The sequence below is a fragment of the Halichondria panicea genome, chromosome 15 (assembly GCF_963675165.1).
Source record: "Halichondria panicea chromosome 15, odHalPani1.1, whole genome shotgun sequence".
In the NCBI taxonomy this organism is placed as follows: Eukaryota; Metazoa; Porifera; class Demospongiae; order Suberitida; family Halichondriidae; genus Halichondria; species Halichondria panicea.
In genome coordinates, this window is record NC_087391.1 from 177,486 (window position 1) to 195,328 (window position 17,843).

General features: G+C 44.4%; 8 protein-coding genes across 10 annotated transcripts; 4 read left to right on the forward strand and 4 right to left on the reverse strand.

Annotated features, from left to right (window-relative positions):
• Positions 1–673, forward strand: LOC135348550 (cytochrome c oxidase assembly factor 6 homolog). Its single transcript, XM_064546800.1, has 3 exons — positions 1–143; positions 200–347; positions 461–673. The coding sequence occupies exons 1-3, from the start codon at positions 139–141 to the stop codon at positions 551–553; spliced, it is 246 nt and encodes an 81-aa protein (XP_064402870.1). The 5' UTR covers positions 1–138; the 3' UTR covers positions 554–673.
• LOC135348545 (SAC3 domain-containing protein 1-like) lies at positions 435–2,912 on the reverse strand. Its single transcript, XM_064546796.1, has 10 exons — positions 2,537–2,912; positions 2,214–2,399; positions 1,843–1,933; positions 1,621–1,691; positions 1,423–1,559; positions 1,323–1,371; positions 1,108–1,248; positions 937–1,061; positions 814–875; positions 435–760 (listed from the first exon to the last, which is right to left on the reverse strand). The coding sequence occupies exons 1-10, from the start codon at positions 2,626–2,628 to the stop codon at positions 686–688; spliced, it is 1,029 nt and encodes a 342-aa protein (XP_064402866.1). The 5' UTR covers positions 2,629–2,912; the 3' UTR covers positions 435–685.
• Positions 2,719–3,183, forward strand: LOC135349236 (SAYSvFN domain-containing protein 1-like). Its single transcript, XM_064547745.1, has one exon. It carries the CDS (start codon positions 2,719–2,721, stop codon positions 3,181–3,183), a length of 465 nt encoding a protein of 154 aa, XP_064403815.1.
• Positions 3,168–3,894, reverse strand: LOC135348549 (5-hydroxymethyl-dUMP N-hydrolase-like). The gene is made up of 4 exons (XM_064546799.1): positions 3,702–3,894; positions 3,577–3,642; positions 3,407–3,517; positions 3,168–3,350 (listed from the first exon to the last, which is right to left on the reverse strand). The coding sequence occupies exons 1-4, from the start codon at positions 3,841–3,843 to the stop codon at positions 3,244–3,246; spliced, it is 426 nt and encodes a 141-aa protein (XP_064402869.1). The 5' UTR covers positions 3,844–3,894; the 3' UTR covers positions 3,168–3,243.
• Positions 3,895–3,969: 75 nt separating this feature from the next.
• Positions 3,970–10,591, forward strand: LOC135348542 (nuclear pore complex protein Nup133-like). Its single transcript, XM_064546792.1, has 25 exons — positions 3,970–4,214; positions 4,265–4,368; positions 4,422–4,513; positions 4,601–4,695; positions 4,748–4,949; positions 5,106–5,300; positions 5,354–5,475; positions 5,522–5,586; positions 5,653–5,735; positions 5,787–5,883; positions 5,948–6,255; positions 6,302–6,522; positions 6,702–6,848; positions 6,936–7,100; positions 7,263–7,497; positions 7,560–7,642; positions 7,695–7,768; positions 7,828–7,961; positions 8,427–8,585; positions 8,659–8,718; positions 8,782–8,907; positions 8,974–9,030; positions 9,089–9,166; positions 9,365–9,429; positions 10,220–10,591. The coding sequence occupies exons 1-25, from the start codon at positions 4,090–4,092 to the stop codon at positions 10,497–10,499; spliced, it is 3,372 nt and encodes a 1,123-aa protein (XP_064402862.1). The 5' UTR covers positions 3,970–4,089; the 3' UTR covers positions 10,500–10,591.
• A 364-nt stretch (positions 10,592–10,955) lies between these two features.
• On the reverse strand, positions 10,956–11,930 carry LOC135348546 (uridine diphosphate glucose pyrophosphatase NUDT14-like). The gene is made up of 2 exons (XM_064546797.1): positions 11,770–11,930; positions 10,956–11,675 (listed from the first exon to the last, which is right to left on the reverse strand). The coding sequence occupies exons 1-2, from the start codon at positions 11,919–11,921 to the stop codon at positions 11,051–11,053; spliced, it is 777 nt and encodes a 258-aa protein (XP_064402867.1). The 5' UTR covers positions 11,922–11,930; the 3' UTR covers positions 10,956–11,050.
• A 47-nt stretch (positions 11,931–11,977) lies between these two features.
• LOC135348544 (transcription factor YY2-like) lies at positions 11,978–14,163 on the forward strand. Of its 2 annotated transcripts, none has more exons than XM_064546794.1 (6): positions 11,978–12,622; positions 12,699–12,825; positions 12,880–13,105; positions 13,164–13,346; positions 13,454–13,583; positions 13,751–14,163. In XM_064546794.1, exons 1-6 carry the CDS (start codon positions 12,019–12,021, stop codon positions 14,038–14,040), a joined length of 1,560 nt encoding a protein of 519 aa, XP_064402864.1. In that variant the 5' UTR covers positions 11,978–12,018; the 3' UTR covers positions 14,041–14,163. The 2 variants fall into 2 exon arrangements, with proteins under 2 accessions (XP_064402864.1, XP_064402865.1); XM_064546795.1 differs by having other exon boundaries at positions 11,978–12,439.
• Positions 14,164–15,290: 1,127 nt separating this feature from the next.
• Positions 15,291–17,810, reverse strand: LOC135348551 (mitochondrial import inner membrane translocase subunit TIM50-A-like). 2 transcript variants are annotated; one of them, XM_064546803.1, is made up of 9 exons: positions 17,612–17,810; positions 17,436–17,473; positions 17,226–17,247; positions 17,121–17,179; positions 16,951–17,067; positions 16,416–16,619; positions 16,098–16,254; positions 15,675–15,904; positions 15,291–15,464 (listed from the first exon to the last, which is right to left on the reverse strand). In XM_064546803.1, the coding sequence occupies exons 1-9, from the start codon at positions 17,778–17,780 to the stop codon at positions 15,354–15,356; spliced, it is 1,107 nt and encodes a 368-aa protein (XP_064402873.1). In that variant the 5' UTR covers positions 17,781–17,810; the 3' UTR covers positions 15,291–15,353. The 2 variants fall into 2 exon arrangements, with proteins under 2 accessions (XP_064402873.1, XP_064402872.1); XM_064546802.1 differs by having other exon boundaries at positions 15,669–15,904.
• Positions 17,811–17,843: the final 33 nt, after the last annotated feature.

Genomic DNA, 17,843 nt, shown 5'->3' on the forward strand with positions numbered 1-17,843 from the left:
CCTCTTCACCGGAACAACATACCGATGACGTCACAAGAGCATTGCTATCCACCCCTCTTATGGCAGAAAGAGAAAACACTCTAAAAATACACTAGTAGCAGCATAACGTAATGCAGTGCACTCTCTGGGAAAGGAATCATGGGGTAAGGACATGCAGGACTGTGATGACATGCGTGTGTAATGTGTTGTGTTTATGCAGGGATAAGGTAGCTCCAGACGTGAAGGCCCGGCAGGTCTGCTACACAGCCAGAGACAACTTCTACCAATGTATGCTAGAGCACCACGAACAAGAGGAACAATGCACACAATTCAAACAAACCTACCAGAACAGCTGCCTTCCCTCCTGGGTGAGCTGATATATTTAATTTTAATTAATAAATTATTGATGCATGCAGTAATTATTATTTTAATAAGATATGTAATTTATTATACAATCCATAATTTTTCTTCACTCCCTCAGGTGAAGTATTTTGACAAGAAGAGAGTTTATGATGAGTACAAAAAGAAGCTACAAGAGAAAGGATACAAACCTTTACCAGACAATGATAGATAACGGAACGATAATTATAATTATTGGACATAAAATTCTGTTTCAATTCAATCTGCCCATCTGTTGTTCATGTATTAAATCAGCAACTATTGAGCTAATAGTTTGTTGTTTTGGTCTTGTGTACATGCTTCAAATTCAAAATATCAGGCTGGGCAATATTAAGTGAGATGGTGATAGTTTGTGGGCAATATCCAATCCATCTTCAGGTTCCTATGAAGAAAAGTAAAATTAATGTTAAAATGTAAATACCTTGTGTAGCAAACCTTAGCTGGTAGAGTGAATGCTCCTCTCTTGATGCTTACTGTGTCACCCCTCACCTCTAGCCCTGTGCATGTGGGAGGGTAGTCTGATACCACACTATAGAGCAATGGCCGGGGGTGACTCACCATACATTGTGCATAGCTCAGCAGTTGAGGCAATGTCTGACATGAGTAGCCAGGTAGACATGGTCGCGATGGGAATGCCACTATTCCGACTGCAGTAAGCTTTGCTCACAATGGACAGAGCAACGCTGTAACAGAGATAGGATAGAGATAGTTGGTTAGACAGCCACATACCGTCTCATGGTACTGACGTATGGCAGCACAGCTGACTGCTCGAGAGGGGAGAGGGAGGACACTAGCCGGAACCAACGAATATAGTTATTCTCCATATAGCTCCTACTGATGCACAAGGCTCTGACCACACAAGGGTGGCTCCTAGCACACACACACACACACACACACACAGTAGCCGTTACAGCCATATATACACTATCAATTTAATGCTTTACCTTAAGTCGTTGCTAAGCTGCAGTGCATGTTGAACAGAGTGGGGGTTCCCTGGAAACAAATTTGACAGTATAATATCAATAGAAACACGTACACACTTACCTAAGTTGACAAGCAGGTGATAAGCCTCAAACTCAGGGTATGATACAATGCCTTGTCGTACCAGCTTGACCAAACACTGTTGAAGGTGATCTCTGTTCAATTTAGGGTCAAATTTATCCACTGGACATCTCCACAACCTTCAATTAAGGTACAGAGAGGAGGGGTGACCAGTACACAGCATAGATACACAGTGTGTACCTGTACTGGGCATAAAGATGGAACCTGGCTGCTAGTTGACATATGTAGTCGACATCAGAGCCAGTGAGTTGCTATGCAAACAGTGTGAGAACATGTTAACATTTCTACAAGTGAATAGCTCTTAATATGGAAATAAGGACAATTGAGCCAAATTAATCATGTGCAAACATTAAACATATTAGGCTAATGCCTGATAGGTTATGTGTAACAAGAGTGCAGTACCTGATAGGTTATGTCCTGTCTTATGGACTGTAGTCTGTTAGTGACAAACTCACAAACTAGCCACCAAGGATAGTCTGACCTCTCACACACCCTGTACCAGTAATGTATGTGTTGAATGATCTATACTGTATAGCATTTTAAGAAAGGGCCAAAACATTCAGTCAGGGTAGATATAGAATAAAGATTTGTTGTACAGTGTATCAGTTTGCCCTAGCTTCAACATCAATACTAATTTCAATACCATAGTTGATGATTGGGGTAAATATTACCTTTTATGGTATTATTGATAAAGGGTATGACTTGGCATTGAGTTAGCAACACGTTTGTTATTACGTTATTTTTAGACTTGCATACCTTGTAATAATGCATACCTTGTAATAAGATAAGTGATGGCATCAACCAGGACACTCAGAGGGCGAAGGTCACTGGGTACTGGAGTCACATGACCTGCACCTGATCTGATAAACTCCTTCACAGGGACAGTGTTACAGCCACTAGCCCCCTCTGTGTGTGGTGGAGACACCTCCAGCACATGTAACCTCCTCAGAGCTTTACGTCTGTACAAAACATGCATCAATTAATTAGCAAATCATTCATATACACGTACACAGAGCCTAGATCCGAAAGAAAAGTTAATGTATAATTATGAAGTGATGCATCCATTACAGTATGCCAACGAGTAGGTACTAGGTACCTTTCTGATTCTTCTGGAGGACAAAACTGTGAGCAGGTACCAGCCAGTAGGGGATTCCCCCAGCTCGCAGAGTGCTCGTAACTGGTACACATAATTTACAAGTGGGGATTCCCCCAGCTTGTTTAGCCGTGGTGAGGGGATTCCCCAGCTTGTGGGAGGGGCTTGTTAACTGTTCCTAAACAATGAGTTCTGTGAGAGAGAAGTTGGTCCATTACAGACAGAGCAAAGCGAAGGAGAAGCCATCAGAGCTACACAGAGGAGAGGAAGCTATCAGCACACCAATCACAAGTGTTCCAACACATTCGGAAGATCCTATACAAGTCCACAATGAAGTCAATGTATCCAGTGAAACAAGCACTTCTGATTCAAAAACAGATGGAAGTTTCCACCCCCTCGGTACTGCCCTCAAAATAGGACTATGGTTTCTACTGTGGGGGATCAGTATTGAGTGTGGCTTTGGTGTGGTGTACGTGATCTTCTCAGGCCTGGTTCTGATGGCCTACTCGCTGTATGGTAGTCGGCGACCTAGACACGAACCTAGTGCATACTCTGTGTTCAACAAGGGCTGTGAGAGCATCGATGGAACACTAACAGCTGAACAGTTTGAGAGAGAACTCAGATATGGGCCCACTAATGTTAGAAAATGATCATTTATTTTTTTATTCACACCAAATAATTATTATATAATTTTCATATTCATAAAGTTCCTATCTGATGAATGTTTTGAAGTACGATTCAAGAATTGATTCCACTTGAACTTCTGAGTAATCTACAACAGTGATATCAGCTGACCCCCTCACCATGGCAGACAGTCCTAGAGTAACAAGACGCATTACTAGCGTAGCTACTATTGTTAGTTTGTGTGCTCACTCTTGTCTGGTTGAGGTCTATAAAGACAGAGTGTCTTCTTGCCCATGGCCACAGCTCTCCCTATCTCATACCCCACACCCAGCGAGACTTGGGTAACCTCAGCAACAAGAACTGCATCATTATATAAATCATTGGGTTAGTATACATAGTATAAGTATTGTACTACCTACCATCTGACTGCTTTAGCCAGTCAACATCACGATCATGGATTTCTTTATCAGTGAGCAACACATCCCCTGCATTTAAATATTTGTTGAACCAGAGGATATTCATTCATGTGTTTAATAGTGACTACCTTTCTCAGTCATGTTAGGGTTTCCAACATGCTCTGTCAGAACAGATCCATACTTCTTCAAGATGTCCACTATCTTGGCGTATATGTGAGCATCAGCTCTACCAGCACGAATACTACCAGCGAAATAGATCTTCAAAGACATCACTTTGATAAAGTTTCACATGTGGTTTTGCACATGCGTAGTGGGTGGGATTGCTAATGGCAGTCTCAGAGCCGCATGCTTATAGCCTCGATTCTAGATTTTTATATGGTTCAAAGATCAAACTTTCTTTCTTTCTTCCTTTCTTTCTTGCCTTCAACGCACATGGTGTTTATTTACATTTACTTCATCTCTATCAAAGATCTCCTCTACCTAGCTACTCCATATCCATAGATACAATATACCCAGATGTTTGTGACTCCCAAAGTGTCGTCAGGAAGACCCTCGCTGGGTGGGCAGTCATTCCTCAATGCCAGCATCACAGGGAGGAGAAGCACACAGACCACTCCAAAGTCAACACCCACTTTCAAGAGGTATGTATATATATAGCTGGTACTGGTTGACATGCAGTGTGTACCCTCAGGAATGTGGGGCAGGTGCTGGAGGAGACGGAGGATCATGTAGTGACAGCACTCAATACCCCAGTACCAGTGCAAGTACAAGAAGCACTCAAAACCAGCCGAGGAGGTATGTACGTCCGGCACTGCTGTGTCATGTGATATGACTCGTACTCCAATCAGATATTGATGTGTGTCTGGGGGAGTGTGGTTGGGCCTGGCTAGTAGTCGAGAGGAAGTTGCTGCTATGGAGATACTCTAGTCAACAAATTACAGTATGTATAATAACAAGAGTTCCTAATGAACTCTTGATAATAAATATAATAATTACGATAATGGAAATTAATTATTCAATTTTTTAGACACAATGTATTTCCATGAATCTACCTCCCACTCGGCCGGGAAGTGGGTGGAGCTCTAAATTGATTGCAGTATCAGCACAAGCTAGTGAGCTGGCGTAAGTCTCCCCCCACACACATCTTGTCATCATCTATAACCTCCTTGTACAGTGCCCCCCTCCTGGCAGTCTCCCCTGAGGGCAAGGCCTACTATTGGAGCAATGTGCTCAGAGACACCTCTGTGCTGTGTGAGGAGGTGTTGTCACTAGGGAACGCCCACTCATTCTCCCTGACCCCCCTCCCACACGCCCACACATACCTCCTCGCCTCAACATCCGCCTCACTCTTCCTCTTACAACCATCAGATACACAAGTGAGTGTACAGGCTTGTATGGAGCTACTAAATCTAGCTCTTAAGAAGTTGAATGCCTTATGTCTGGATGTAGATTAAAATGTTATCCAGGGCCTCAACCATAATGCTACGAAATTAGATTTTCCAAAATGATGCTCTGGTGTATATATTCACCAGCTGTTAGCGCGTGAGGTACCGCTGCCTGAAGGGATGCTGTCCGGGATTGGTCGACGTATGAGCACTTTGTTCTTTGGAGGAGGAGTTACAATACCTCAAGAGATAAGGGGTGTGGTCTGCGGGGAAGGGGGCATGGTCTTTGTCCTCACTGACACACATCTGCAACGCTGGCAGTACCGCAGCAGCAAACTGGAGGTACATAAAATATAGCAAAATGTCATTGATATCATGAGAGTTATTGCCTCTAGCTGGTGTATAATGTTGAGTTGAAGCCAGTCATCTCGGACAGTGTGTGTCTGAACCAGTGGGTGGAGTTTGACCATGCATCCAATCAAATTGCAGTATGGCTAGTGGACGTACAGCTAGCTGGGTTAGTGTCTCTGCTAGTGAATAAATTTAATTAATTGTTTTTGCAGTGACAACGTGATTGTCCTGTTTGCCATGGTAATCGGTGACTCCACCAGTGCAGAGTATGGGCTAAGTAAGTCCACCCACACTATCACACCTCACACCCCTCACTCCTCACACACCCTTACTCCTTACACAGCACTCTTCCCCCTCCACTCTCGTGAGGAGCCTAGCCCTGACGTGGACAACTTGGTCAGACTCAACTACACAACCTCCTACACAGTGAGTCATTCACCAGGATTATAGTTTATACAGCTCATGATATTCCCCCAGGCTGGCACTGCTGACTCAGCACTACTTCGATACACCCTCCTGGGGTCCCCACACATCCTGGCCATGTACGACAGACACACAGTACTGCTAGTCAAGCGTGAGTGTGCTCACTACACTCTATAAATTTTGTTGATGTTGATTCCCACTGCCCCCTTCTCTAGTGTCCAAGGGACTACCTGATATGATCTCCTTCCCCACACCTAACTCTGTCCTCGGAGCTGGCCACACCCCCTCACACAGCGTACTCTTCACTCTACATCAGGGGGTGGTCTGCGTAGCTCCTAACATTGGCACTACTGGCAGCATTGTACCACAGCAGCGACAGTTGACCACACCTCTACGACAGTCATTTTTAGCCACACCCACTCCCCTCTCTCGTACGGCTTCTACACTAATGGCCCCTGAAGTGTCCGAGGAAGCCACAGAAATACTCAAGACTGCCTTTGCTGAATATTTGGAAGGAAATCTGGTTCGTTTTATTTATAATAATAATTATTGATATTACGTACTTGCAGGCAAGAGTGGAGGAATTGTGTGATGAGCATTTTCCCCCGGCTCTATTTTCATCGGCTCTGGATACTCCGGGAGATGTGGGTGTGATTGGACTCTCTGCCCTCATCATGGACGACAAGCCGGTGAACTCTGACCCTGGATGGAGTGAGGGGGCGGATGCTCCCGGGGGAAAGTCCCTGATACTGATCTACAGGCTAGAGCAGAAGCTGTTAGCCCACAACAGGTGTGATATCTATAGCTATTAACAAACCAAACATCATCTCTTGTTCATTGTCAGTGAATAAGTATTTGTCAGAAGTGTGTAAATTACATGTAATAACTGTATGTACTGACATACTGTGTAGTGTGTGTCTGTGTGTGTGTGTGTAACTGGTGTTGTGATTGCTCTCACGATGATGACAGGTATATGGGGTTCCTGGCAGACAGTGGGTTGTTGGATCGTCTCACAGCCGTCACTGTGAGGGGGCGTGGTCTGGACACTAGGCTGCTCCTGTGTGAGCATGCAGAGAAGATACAGGCAGCCATGGCTGTGAGGAAAACACACAACCAGTAAGATATGTGTATAGCTAGCTAGCTAGTGTTTAGTGTCTGCTGGTGATATACTTATTCAGCATGTTTGATATTATTTGTTCATAGGATCACTGATGAGTTGGTTCGTGTGGCAGTGCGTGGGCGTAGCCCCTCCCCCTTGTCTAAGACGGAGCAGTTCTACACGCAGCTCTCCTTGTCTGACTCACTCCTCACTGCCCTGCCCTCCCTCCATAAGGACCTGCTCGCTAGGTTCACATCTCCTCAAGAACGGTGAGCACTATTCAGTTCTGATCAGCGTTTCTGTTAGTGGTGGTTGGTTGTAGGGGTGATTTCTGAAAGTTTGAAAATTGGACAACTGAACACTGAACTTATTTATTCCGCTTTTATAATCCCCCTGCATAGTTAACCACGCCCCTTTTATACCCCCTGCAGAGTTGACTTATTGCTAACGACGTCCTCTCTTCTACTGACTGTACTAAGAGATGCAATCCTCTATCGCCATAACAACATTCATATGTACCAGGTTCTGGACACTCCCCGAGACCACACCCACACCACGCCCCCACACGAGGCTGTATACTGGACGTCTAGTGACCAGATGAGGGCTGTTTTGAACGAGCAAGTGGAACTACTAATGAGTGTGGGCGGGATGGAAGCAAGCGAACAGGTACAATAATATATAATATTCTCATAATTATTAGTACAGAAATCACTCGATTAATTCCACAGGACAAGCCTCGAGTGTGGTCCCTTGTTGGTGGGCTGGCTGATATTCTCTTTGATGGGTATAAAGTTCACATTGACACTTTGCCGTAAGTCATGTGATCCAGAAGACATATATATAACCTGTATGTTTGACTATAGACTAGACAGTACACGGCAAACTGAGGTTCAAAGGTCATTCGAAGCAGACAGAACAAGGATCCTTATGTCACTGGGTAAGTAATCAATATATCACATGATACTCTCTCGTATCACATGATACTCACATGACTAGTGGAGGTGGGGCAGCACGGACATGCCACAGAGTTGGCTGAGAGATATGGTGACTTCCGTGTGCTAGTACAGCTGTGTGATGGTGCGGGGGACATGGAGAAGATCAGGGACTACATGCACACCTACAAGGCACAGGTGAGTCATACCCCGCGTTATATGAAGTCACACCTACAAGGCACAGGTGAGCAGCGTTATAATGAAGTTTTTGAGCGGCCATAACTTTAATTTCGTTGGTCCAATAACGTTAATTTTGTGATTTTCTGAAAGCTTAGAAAAAGGCCATTCAGATGATGTGTTAAAATCAATAGTTTATTTTTGACCTGTTTATGATAAAAGACATGGGCTATATAGCCCATGGTCTTTTTCCGAAAATGGGAAATTATGGCCCGTTCCAAATTTGAGAATTGAGCATACCATAAGAGCTCCTTCTAAGTTTTCAGAAAATCAGAAAATTAATGTGATTGTTCGAACGAAACTAAATTTATGGCTGTTTAAAGATAAACAAACGCTGGGTACATTAAGCCTGCACTCTGTATTGCTATTGCTATAGCTACAAATTATTTCTTCAAAATGTTTAAGTGTATTTTCTCTTTTTTGTAGGGCTTTTCTGAGTTTCTGTTCAAATGGTATCTGGACGAGGGCAAGCTTCAAGAGCTGCTCTCATTCTCAGAGTCTCTCCCTGTTGAGTTGTCCTCTTTCCTGACACCGCACCCACACCTACGCTGGCTCCACTCACTCTCAGTCAAGGACTACGATCAGGTGCCCAGCTATAGCTACGGTGTATATAGCTATATCTTGGATTGGCCATAATTCATAATATCGATGTTTATAGGCACATGGTGACCTCAAAACACTAGCAGACAGAGAGGCTGAGTGTGTGGCCAAGAAGAAGGTGATGTCCTTGTATAGTGTTCCCCCGTCCCCTAGTGTTCATTTATACTGTCTCCCCATGCAGACTCTGCTTAGTCTGAGCAAGCTCTCACTGTTAGCGGCTAAAGGAGGGAGGGCAGACACCTCTGAGCTAGACTCCGCCCTCTATCGTATTGAGTACCAACAACACCTCCCTCAAGACACTCTAGAGGTCAGTATTACTGTAATTGATGTATTATTATACAGCATTTAATGTTAAGCTGCGCCTCCTGTACAGGTAGCTGGTTTGGACGCTGAGCTGATGCCCCCATTGTCCACTCAGCAGATTATCGAGGTACATTACCATCATGTCATGTGCTTGTCATGTGCTTATCATGTGACGTGTTTAACAGCTGTACGTGGGAGATGACCACTGTGTGGACGAGGGAAGATTCATTGCTGCCTTAGAGCTAATCCACCAAACCTACCCTGTGAGTAAATAGTCGTGTGTAGGGGGGGAGGGCGGGTTTGTGTGTGTGTGTGGGGAGTGGGTGGGTGTGTGCTTGGAATGGGGTTATAAGCACAAGGCCTCTTGGGTTGGATAGAATCGTGTGTGCACCAAATGTATTGTAGCTGTACATGTCTTCATGCTGTACTGGCTACTAGTGTCTGTCATGTGTTGTGTGTAGGAGGAGAGCCCTGAGGGAACTGAGCTGAGGTGCTATATCTGGAGTCAGGCCATCTTAAGAGATGAGTACGTTTAACAATGTTTAACAATGGCATGTACATGTATGTGAGGATAATGCAATGATGTGTTTAGATCAGTGATCGCTTTTGGAATGAAATGTTCAAGGAAAAAGTATAGTCTTACAATTGTTCGAAAGGGACCTGTTTAGAGAGAGAGGGCTATCTTTGACCTTCATTAGGATTGTGCATTTTCACAAGTAATAGATGAAAGCCCTTTGAAAGGCCTATTGCTAATAGTGCTGTATGCATAGATACAGAGAGGGATTGGCAACAAAAGCACCTCGAATAGCTATCCGTGTTTCCCTGCGGTTTAATCCTACTTCCAACGCTGGAAAAAATAGCCAAAGACGCAAAAAGAGTAAATGATTGTCTTACTGTCAGTGTAAGAATTCTGCTGCTTTATTATCTATTATGCCATTCTTTTATACTCAAGTTAACAGCCTATTATTCTTTTCAAATTGCCTATTATTCCTAACAATAAGACCCATGTCGTTGCACAAGTAACATCATACTATAAATAATTACCACATGATTCTATCTATTAACACTAATGTGTCTTTAATATAGAATGCCTTGTTTTCTCGCGTTTGGTGGGATAGCTTGTCAAGTTCTGTTATTGATTTTATGTGTAGCTTATGTGCGGACATGATCCGTTGCCAATCCCTGTATCTAATTTGTGTGTGAGTACAAAACAAATTATTATATACGCCGCTTGTAACCCACCCCCTCACACACACACACACACACACACAGCTTGTAACCCGCCCCCTCACACACACACACACACACACACACAGCTGGAGTCAGCTCGATACTGATGACCCTCTTAAAGAGCTACAAAAAACATTTTTCTCCAGTTTAATTGTTGAGGGATACAACCGAGGTCTGGATGTGCTGAGTCTGCTACCAGAGTTGCCACGCCTCCTATCGTACGAGGCCCTCACTGAAAGGGGTGTGGCTAATGACCCTGTGTTCCAGTTTATGTTGCGGGCTGGTTACGAGCAACTACAACGAGTGCAGGCTAACAGGAGGGCGGGGCTGGATACTGACACAGGGCAGACCATGGACAGTGACTGACAATATTATAATTATAGTCTCTGTGTCAAGTAACATGCAGTACTTCATTGATTTCTTGTTTCTAATATAAAAGCAGCATTGGGTGAACAAAATCAATCCCTTAATGTAATCAAGGGCGTATACGCCCTTGATGTAATTAGCTAGCAGTTTTTCTTAATTAATTCTTGCTTCTCTTGAGCTATTCTGAGAAGAATTCCCTCAGAATGACTTCCAATCCATCAGCATTAGTGTAGTCCTTAACAATGAAGTTGTCATTAGCTGCTCCCCTCACCATGGCAGACAATTCTACAAACAATTACATGTACATTTTCAGAAAGTATAGTTTATTCTCATATCAGTAATTTATATCCTTCTTAATAATTATATACCACATAATTATTAGTTTGTGTGCTCACTTTTCTCTGGCTGAGGTATAGTTTTGTAAAGACAGAGTATCTTCTTGCCCATGGCCACAGCTCTAGAGTTGTAAAAAACCTTATATACACACGGCAGCATAACAGCAAACACAACGTTTTGGCTATAATAAATAAAAAGTTTGGCTAGCAGTTCTCTTATTTCTTGCTTCTCTTAAAGTGATAGAACCAGAGTAGAGCGTAACAGAAAGTTGCCGACTTAGGCACCTCTTCATTGAAGAGCAGGTCCAACACTTGATCAGCTGGTACATACAGCACCTCGATGCACTCCCCCTCCTGGACGTTGCCCCCTCCACCATTCACCATCATGGAGTCTGCCACCTCACAATAATAGAACGTCTGATGGCTGCCAGAATGCCCAACACCAGAGTAGTAGGAGCTGACTCTCTCTATATTCTCCAAGGGAACATCGTATCCAGTTTCTTCAAGAATCTCTTCCTTAGTGATTTGCTCCAGTGAGCTTCCCTTGTCGATGATGCCAGCACACATCTCATACGCACAGCCCAGGGCCCCTGAGGCATAGCCTGGATTACTTGTAGCAGCTGGCTCAGTAGTAGCAGCTGGCTCAGTAGTGGGGGGTGGTTCAGTAGTGGGGGGTTGTTCGTTCGTGGGTGGTGGTGGTTTGGGCTTTAGACTGAGGGGTGATGAAAACACGGGTGAATTCTCCCAGAGCTCCTTGTGTCGACTCATGTAGACGGCTGGACGAAACTGCTTCACGCACACGAGAGCATCTCTCGTCTTGTTGTAGATGAGTACACTCACACTGCAAGGAAGAAACAAAAGCAATCAACGACAAAATTCACGTAATTTGGGGCGTTCTACAGTTCTATGTGTACGCAATTAGTTATGCTCATCACCTGTCATGGACTTTGGTGCAATCCCAGAACTTCTGCTTCCCGTCCTGCTTGTAGAGGACTCTAAATGGTTGCACATAGCGAGAATCTGTGCAGTTAGTGACAGAAACATCAGTGATCTTGTCCATCTTTAGTTTTTTAATAACGCACACCATTAAACACTTCCGTATACTAGCGCTAGGGCCCTTACCTCAGTAAAACAGTCCGTAAACTCATAATCAAGCAGCCATTTTTGAAGTTGCCAATTTCAAGATGGCGGACTCAGACGTTGAAATCAATGTTGATGACGTTTGTGGCACAGAACATGGCGTAGAAGTTGAAACTATCCTTCAAGGGCAGGCGCCATTGGCTACCTCAGCTCACGAGCTGGATTTCATGGTGCAAGAAGAAGTGGAAACGACTACAGAGGGAGACACACTACCTGTAGAGCTGGATCCCGTCGACAATGTCATCATTGCTTTGCAAGAAAGCGACGAGCTTGGAGGCGGCGGACATTTTGGATTAAAAAATGGCGACCTAGAATTAGATGAACCTTTCAGTGACTGCTTACAAGACTCTCCCAGCTCAAGTGCTTTGATTCTTGGCAAGAGAAGGCGTGGACCTAACTGGAGAAGCTCCAAAGGCAATGGCTCAAGTCCTGGGAGGAAAGGAAAACAAAAGAAAAGCAAGAAAGGTACTTTTCGTTTTAGTGATCGTCAAATACCTACTGGATTTTCTGGAGGGGTAACTAAAGAGCCTCGGGAGGTGAATGAAGTGAACTTTGATCCTGAAAAGATCCCCCGGAAATGGCGAAGGAAAAAAATGCCAATCCGAACAGTAGACGGGGGAAGCTTTGCCGTGAGCATGTGGTGTCCTGGTACGTTCACTTCATTCCCCTCCCTCGGCCTATAATCGACTTACTAGCTAACTATCCCAACCTTTCTCTCTGGCAGATGAGAAGAAGAAACTGTCGGGCAAATCTGACGATTTCTTTGAGTACACGCGCGGGAAGAAGATACCTCCTGAGGGCATTCCTGGCTATGACTTTTCTGACCCTGAATCCATCGTTGAGTTCACCAGGTAACTCTATTAATATCGCTATGTGTACTAACCCCCCCCCCCCCCCCCTTACAGGAAGACTAAGTTACAGAGACGTAGGGACGCCGACGGTGTTGAGAGGACCATCCCCTGTCCCCACAAAGGCTGTAGTAAGATGTTCAGAGACAATGCTGCCATGAGGAAGCATCTCCACACCCACGGACCTCGAGTGCACGTGTGTGCAGAGTGTGGGAAGGCATTTGTTGAGAGCTCCAAGTTGAAGAGACATCAGTTAGTTCACACTGGGGAAAAGCCCTTCATGGTCAGTTGCACAAGTGTTATTTTGTGCGCATGCATTATCTCCGCCCCCTCCCATATAGTGCACTTTTGAGGGTTGTGGGAAACGTTTCTCGTTGGACTTTAACCTTCGTACCCATATTCGTATTCACACTGGAGACCGACCCTACGTGTGTCCTTTTGATAACTGCAACAAGCGGTTTGCTCAGTCCACTAACCTCAAGTCTCACATGCTCTCTCACGCCAAGCAAGTCCGGGGAACACCTGTGAGCATTGTGTATTGAGTGTGTGGTTAGTACTACTGCCACTGTGTTTCTATGGCATATTAACCACTACAAAAAGGCCTAAAATGTATTGTTTTATGTTCTTCTAGGGTAAGGATGATGGTTCCCCTCCTGGCATGCCCTCCTCTCCTGTCCCTCTGTCCCTGGCAGTCTCCCCCGTCAAGTCTCTCCTCTCCTCTGCCAGAACAGGCACCTCTGCTAATGACATCGCCTCTAGAGGTAAGCTATACCCCCGCCTCATTATTGCCTTATCGTGTCCATCGATAGCGAACAGAATTTTTGCTAAACAACAAGTTCTCTTAAACATTTGGATGTTTATCCCTAGCAATTAGAGTAAGAATTCATTTGGTTGCTATGCCTTTTATCCCACTGTTGTATTTTCTCAGGTGGTGTGATTGCGCTCCCTATTCTCTCCACCCTCACGCCCACCAGCTCATCTGTGACCTCTGACCTTGTAGAGGTCACAGAGGTCAGCTCTGGACTCAGTAACGACATCCCATCATTTAGTGACATCACTACAACGTACAGCATCATATCTGACCCGACCACACCCCTCACAAGTCTCACATCGTCCACAGCCCTCGAGAGTGTGTTCAATGAGCCAGTGAGGAGTATGGTGACTAGTGCTGTCATGACAACCAGTGACATCACTGTGGACTCTGTACTCCAGAGCTAAGACAATGACTGCATAGCTACTTTTTAATTTGAGGTGTTTTTTTGTAATCATTCCTCGTAATGTTGCATGCATGCATATCTGAATTGGCAATCACTTGGCTATAATTATTGATGTTATAACTGGTGCACTGAATATACATGGTCATTAATATAAGCTACAATAAATTATTCTTGAAACAATAATTAATTAAGCACCGTGGGTGCTGATGCCTCGGTGGAGGTACCAAAGCTACATTAACATAAAACTACTAAGAGCTAGCTTTTATACAAATATTTATATCATGAACATTTTTAATTTTGCTGCATGCCATCACAGGGAAACTTGGGAAAAACGATCGATACCAAAAGTTAAAATACTATCACTCAGATTCACTGCCAACTTTATACAAACCACTTCCGGTGACCCAAAGTAGCGCTTGTGGTTATTCATGGGGCTCCAGAGCTGGTGGTGGGTGTCGGGAAACTGGCATCTACCATCAGAGCGCTACTTTATCCGGAGTTCTGTAACTCACAGTACACACTGCTAGGTGTAGTGTACTTTATGCTGCCCTCGAAAGCAGTACCTTATGCTACCCTCAAAAGCAGTACTTATGCTGCCCTAAAAAGTAGTACTTATTATGCTACCTTAAAAAGTAGTACTTATGCTGCCCTCAAAAGCAGTACTTATGCTACCTTAAAAAGTAGTACTTATGCTACCCTAAAAGTAGTACTTATCCCCTAAGCAGTTTCTGGCCAGACCGCTTTTTTTTTTTAACGTTGGCACTCAGTTAATTAATTATGATGTGCTTGCCATTGTTTCGGCTTATAAATTATAATAATTTATTGAGAGTGACAAAGTTAATGTGACATTAATATGTATACATATAATAAATAATAAGCACATTTACTAAAATAGCTAGCTTCTTCAGCAGCTCTTTCTGACTCTCTTGTAACTAACAAAAAAGCTAGCGCTTTAGTGCAAGTTAAGGCTAACTCGGCGGCTCGACTAGGGTTGCAGCTCTATAGCATTCGTTCCTGCTGCAGAAAAACATGCAGCACCAATCAGATTGCAGACTGCCTACATTACGTAAGGAGTTTGCATTCAGGAATGCATATGCACCAATCAGATTGTATAACCCTTACGTAATGCATTTTTGTTGGCTTCCCAGCCCCTCCCCTCTCTCCTCTTTTGGAGGCGGGCCACGCCCATCTACTTTACTGTATCCCTCGTGCGGCTACGCCTCGAGGCATAATTAACTACAAGTAACAACGTTAATTTAATTGGATGATAAATGAAATTTAGTCTATTACAAAAAATAATGAAAAATCAATAGTCTATTTCCATCCTACCCAGCTAGCTATCCAATCGTTCCATGACTGATCTTGATTAGCCAAGGGGTCAGTGGGCGGAGCTTCAATGGTTGTAGGGGGCGTGACACTCTCAGGCTGCAGGGGAACAACAAGTGTCAACATGCGAGCAATTTCAGTTAACGGCCATAACTAATTTAGTTCTGTTGGTCCAAAGCCAATTTATGAAAGCTTTAGAGATAGCAGATGATGTGCTAAAATAAAAAGTCTTTAATTTGGGCCTGTTTTAATGGTGTCAATCTATACTTGTATAAAAATGTTCGTGCACCCAAAATAACAGACCTGTACATTTTGAATTTGTTGCTTTCTGCTGAGAGAGAAGGTTGAGATTGGTCCACCCACTCCCCTCCGTGCTCCCTGTCGAGCCAGCTGCTCCATCTGCTCCCTCCGCTGCTCCTCCTCAGCTTGTAAGAGTGCCTGGTTGAGTCGATATGTCTCCAGCACTTTATCCTCTCCTCTCTGAGCCTTGTAGAAGTTGAGTACATGTCTCACATCATCGACTTCGTTTACAGCAATGGCTACAGAAAGGAGAGACTGACAACACAACTTCGTGATCAATTGAGTTAACTGTACCAGTGGACAGTAGTATTTATAATGCATATGATGCAAAGTCTCAACAAAAATCTAATTTTTAAGGGGAACTTTACTTCAGGGGAGAGCCAGAAAATGGCCAGTAAGTCAGAATTATAACTACGGAGCTAGCTGTCTTACTCTGCAACAATGGTATAAGCTCCCAGAGTGTCTTGTCGTCGACGTCTCCTGTCCACTTTTCCATAATGATGCTGTTGTCTTTATGGAACTTGACAGACTTTGAGTTCGTGTCTACTATGATGACACGATTGAGTGGGCGGTTCAAGTTAGTGAGGTCCTGCGAGTGTACGAGTGTGGGGGCGGAGATAAATAATTGGCCTCTGACAAAATTAATCAGTTATAGAGCTTATCAACATATACTTACCAAGTTCAAGATTATGATAATTAACCACGTAGGAGCCCCCCCCCACACACACGTAGGAGCCCCCCCACACACACCTTCACATGTACACCATCGACGTATTTGGTAGAGTTCCTGTACAGCTTGTACAAGATGAGCTGGTTAGGGTCGAGGGCTGTGAGGAGAGAGTTTCCGTTAATGGCCGTCTCCGATGTGAACACTACTATCTCATAGAACTCAAACAACTGAAGGAGAAGTGCGTCCACTCCAGGTCTCTTCTGATACTTCCATCCACTCAGTCGCTGTAGGGAGGGAGGGGCAGGGGTTATACACAATGGTACATATTAATACATGCAGAGTGAGATAATAATTATGAGAAGCTTTTTCGTCCCAGATGAAATTTGATATGGAGATATCACACAAACAGCGACTGTGTCACAAGACTGTACACTAACAATGCTAATTATTATCAGCTAGGCCTTTCCAAGGACTGCAAAATGACACGGTTCCCTCGGTACCTGTATTGTGTCTGGGCTATAATTATATACAATGAAAGATACCAGGAGTACATAACGATCTTTATCTACTCCTGAAGATATCTATAAAGATACGTATGAAGAGAACCACCCTCACATCATAAGAGGTGTGTAGTAAGAGGTCATTCATCTCCAGTACTAGTGTGTAGGGGCGTTGGTAGGGATGGGGCAGGTAGTCAGGTAACAGCTTGTCACTACTAGGCTCCGAAAATGACTGTAAGGGGGGAGGGGCAATTGAAGGTAGCAAAGGTAGAGATGAAGACACACCTTCTTGAAGTTCACCACAGTGTCCCATGCTCTGTAGAGGTACGCCTTGACCAGAGGCACTGTGGGGGGTTGGTTAGTATGAGGAGGGGGAGGGTGAGAGCTTACCATTGGCATACTCATCAGGCTCCTGCAGTGATAAAGCACATCAGTACAACACACTGTATGGATCATGCATGTACTACATCTACACTGCACACCCACACCACACCACACACTGCACACCCACACCACACCACACACTGCACACCCACACCACACCACACACTGCACACACACCCACACCACACACTGCACACACACCCACACACTGCACACCTGTGGTCCGAGTCCCTCTATCTCCTCCTCAGGCCGACCTTAGAAAACACAACTATTAAAACAGTGGCCCAACTATATTTAAGGAAACCATACATGTAGAATGTAAGCTGTACTCAGTTCTAATAGCAAGTCATATCTCTCCAGTGTACACAAGCATAGCTCTAGACACTACACACCCAGTAGATAGATCCCTGTTCCCAGTAGAGCTGTGCTAACGCCTGCTAGCGCTAGCCATCCTTGTCCAGACGGCCCTCGACTCTCCTTGGGTTTGACATAGTATTGGGCCGCTCTCTGGGCTCCTGTTTTCAACAGGTGCAGTCTCTTCAGTTGTCCTAGAGTGGCCATTCTCGTGGCCACGTGGATCCTCAGCCGGGGGAAAACCCTCGAGATACGCCCCCCCTCATGTCA

What these genes read in the sequence shown, in the direction of transcription:
- LOC135348550 (XM_064546800.1), top strand. An exon ending in ACAGCTGCCTTCCCTCCTGG is followed by an intron (nt 348 to 460) that starts GTGAGCTGATAT and finishes TCACTCCCTCAG; the next exon opens with GTGAAGTATTTTGACAAGAA.
- LOC135349236 (XM_064547745.1), top strand. Translation starts at nt 2,719, where the DNA reads ATGAGTTCTGTGAGAGAGAAGTTGGTCCATTACAGACAGAGCAAAGCG.
- LOC135348546 (XM_064546797.1), bottom strand. Translation starts at nt 11,921, where the DNA reads ATGGTGTGCGTTATTAAAAAACTAAAGATGGACAAGATCACTGATGTT. An exon ending in TGCACCAAAGTCCATGACAG is followed by an intron (nt 11,676 to 11,769) that starts GTGATGAGCATA and finishes TCTTCCTTGCAG; the next exon opens with TGTGAGTGTACTCATCTACA.
- LOC135348542 (XM_064546792.1), top strand. Translation starts at nt 4,090, where the DNA reads ATGTTTGTGACTCCCAAAGTGTCGTCAGGAAGACCCTCGCTGGGTGGG. An exon ending in TACAACCATCAGATACACAA is followed by an intron (nt 4,950 to 5,105) that starts GTGAGTGTACAG and finishes TATATTCACCAG; the next exon opens with CTGTTAGCGCGTGAGGTACC. An exon ending in ACTACACAACCTCCTACACA is followed by an intron (nt 5,736 to 5,786) that starts GTGAGTCATTCA and finishes ATATTCCCCCAG; the next exon opens with GCTGGCACTGCTGACTCAGC.
- LOC135348544 (XM_064546794.1), top strand. Translation starts at nt 12,019, where the DNA reads ATGGCGGACTCAGACGTTGAAATCAATGTTGATGACGTTTGTGGCACA. An exon ending in TCCATCGTTGAGTTCACCAG is followed by an intron (nt 12,826 to 12,879) that starts GTAACTCTATTA and finishes CCCCCCTTACAG; the next exon opens with GAAGACTAAGTTACAGAGAC. An exon ending in AGCAAGTCCGGGGAACACCT is followed by an intron (nt 13,347 to 13,453) that starts GTGAGCATTGTG and finishes ATGTTCTTCTAG; the next exon opens with GGTAAGGATGATGGTTCCCC.
- LOC135348549 (XM_064546799.1), bottom strand. Translation starts at nt 3,843, where the DNA reads ATGTCTTTGAAGATCTATTTCGCTGGTAGTATTCGTGCTGGTAGAGCT. An exon ending in CCCTAACATGACTGAGAAAG is followed by an intron (nt 3,643 to 3,701) that starts GTAGTCACTATT and finishes ATTTAAATGCAG; the next exon opens with GGGATGTGTTGCTCACTGAT. An exon ending in CTGGCTAAAGCAGTCAGATG is followed by an intron (nt 3,518 to 3,576) that starts GTAGGTAGTACA and finishes ATAATGATGCAG; the next exon opens with TTCTTGTTGCTGAGGTTACC.
- LOC135348545 (XM_064546796.1), bottom strand. Translation starts at nt 2,628, where the DNA reads ATGTGTACCAGTTACGAGCACTCTGCGAGCTGGGGGAATCCCCTACTG. An exon ending in CATCTTTATGCCCAGTACAG is followed by an intron (nt 1,560 to 1,620) that starts GTACACACTGTG and finishes CCTTAATTGAAG; the next exon opens with GTTGTGGAGATGTCCAGTGG. An exon ending in CATTCACTCTACCAGCTAAG is followed by an intron (nt 761 to 813) that starts GTTTGCTACACA and finishes TTTTCTTCATAG; the next exon opens with GAACCTGAAGATGGATTGGA.
- LOC135348551 (XM_064546802.1), bottom strand. Translation starts at nt 17,780, where the DNA reads ATGGCCACTCTAGGACAACTGAAGAGACTGCACCTGTTGAAAACAGGA. An exon ending in GCTTATACCATTGTTGCAGA is followed by an intron (nt 15,905 to 16,097) that starts GTAAGACAGCTA and finishes TCCTTTCTGTAG; the next exon opens with CCATTGCTGTAAACGAAGTC. An exon ending in AACAAATTCAAAATGTACAG is followed by an intron (nt 15,465 to 15,668) that starts GTCTGTTATTTT and finishes GTTCCCCTGCAG; the next exon opens with CCTGAGAGTGTCACGCCCCC.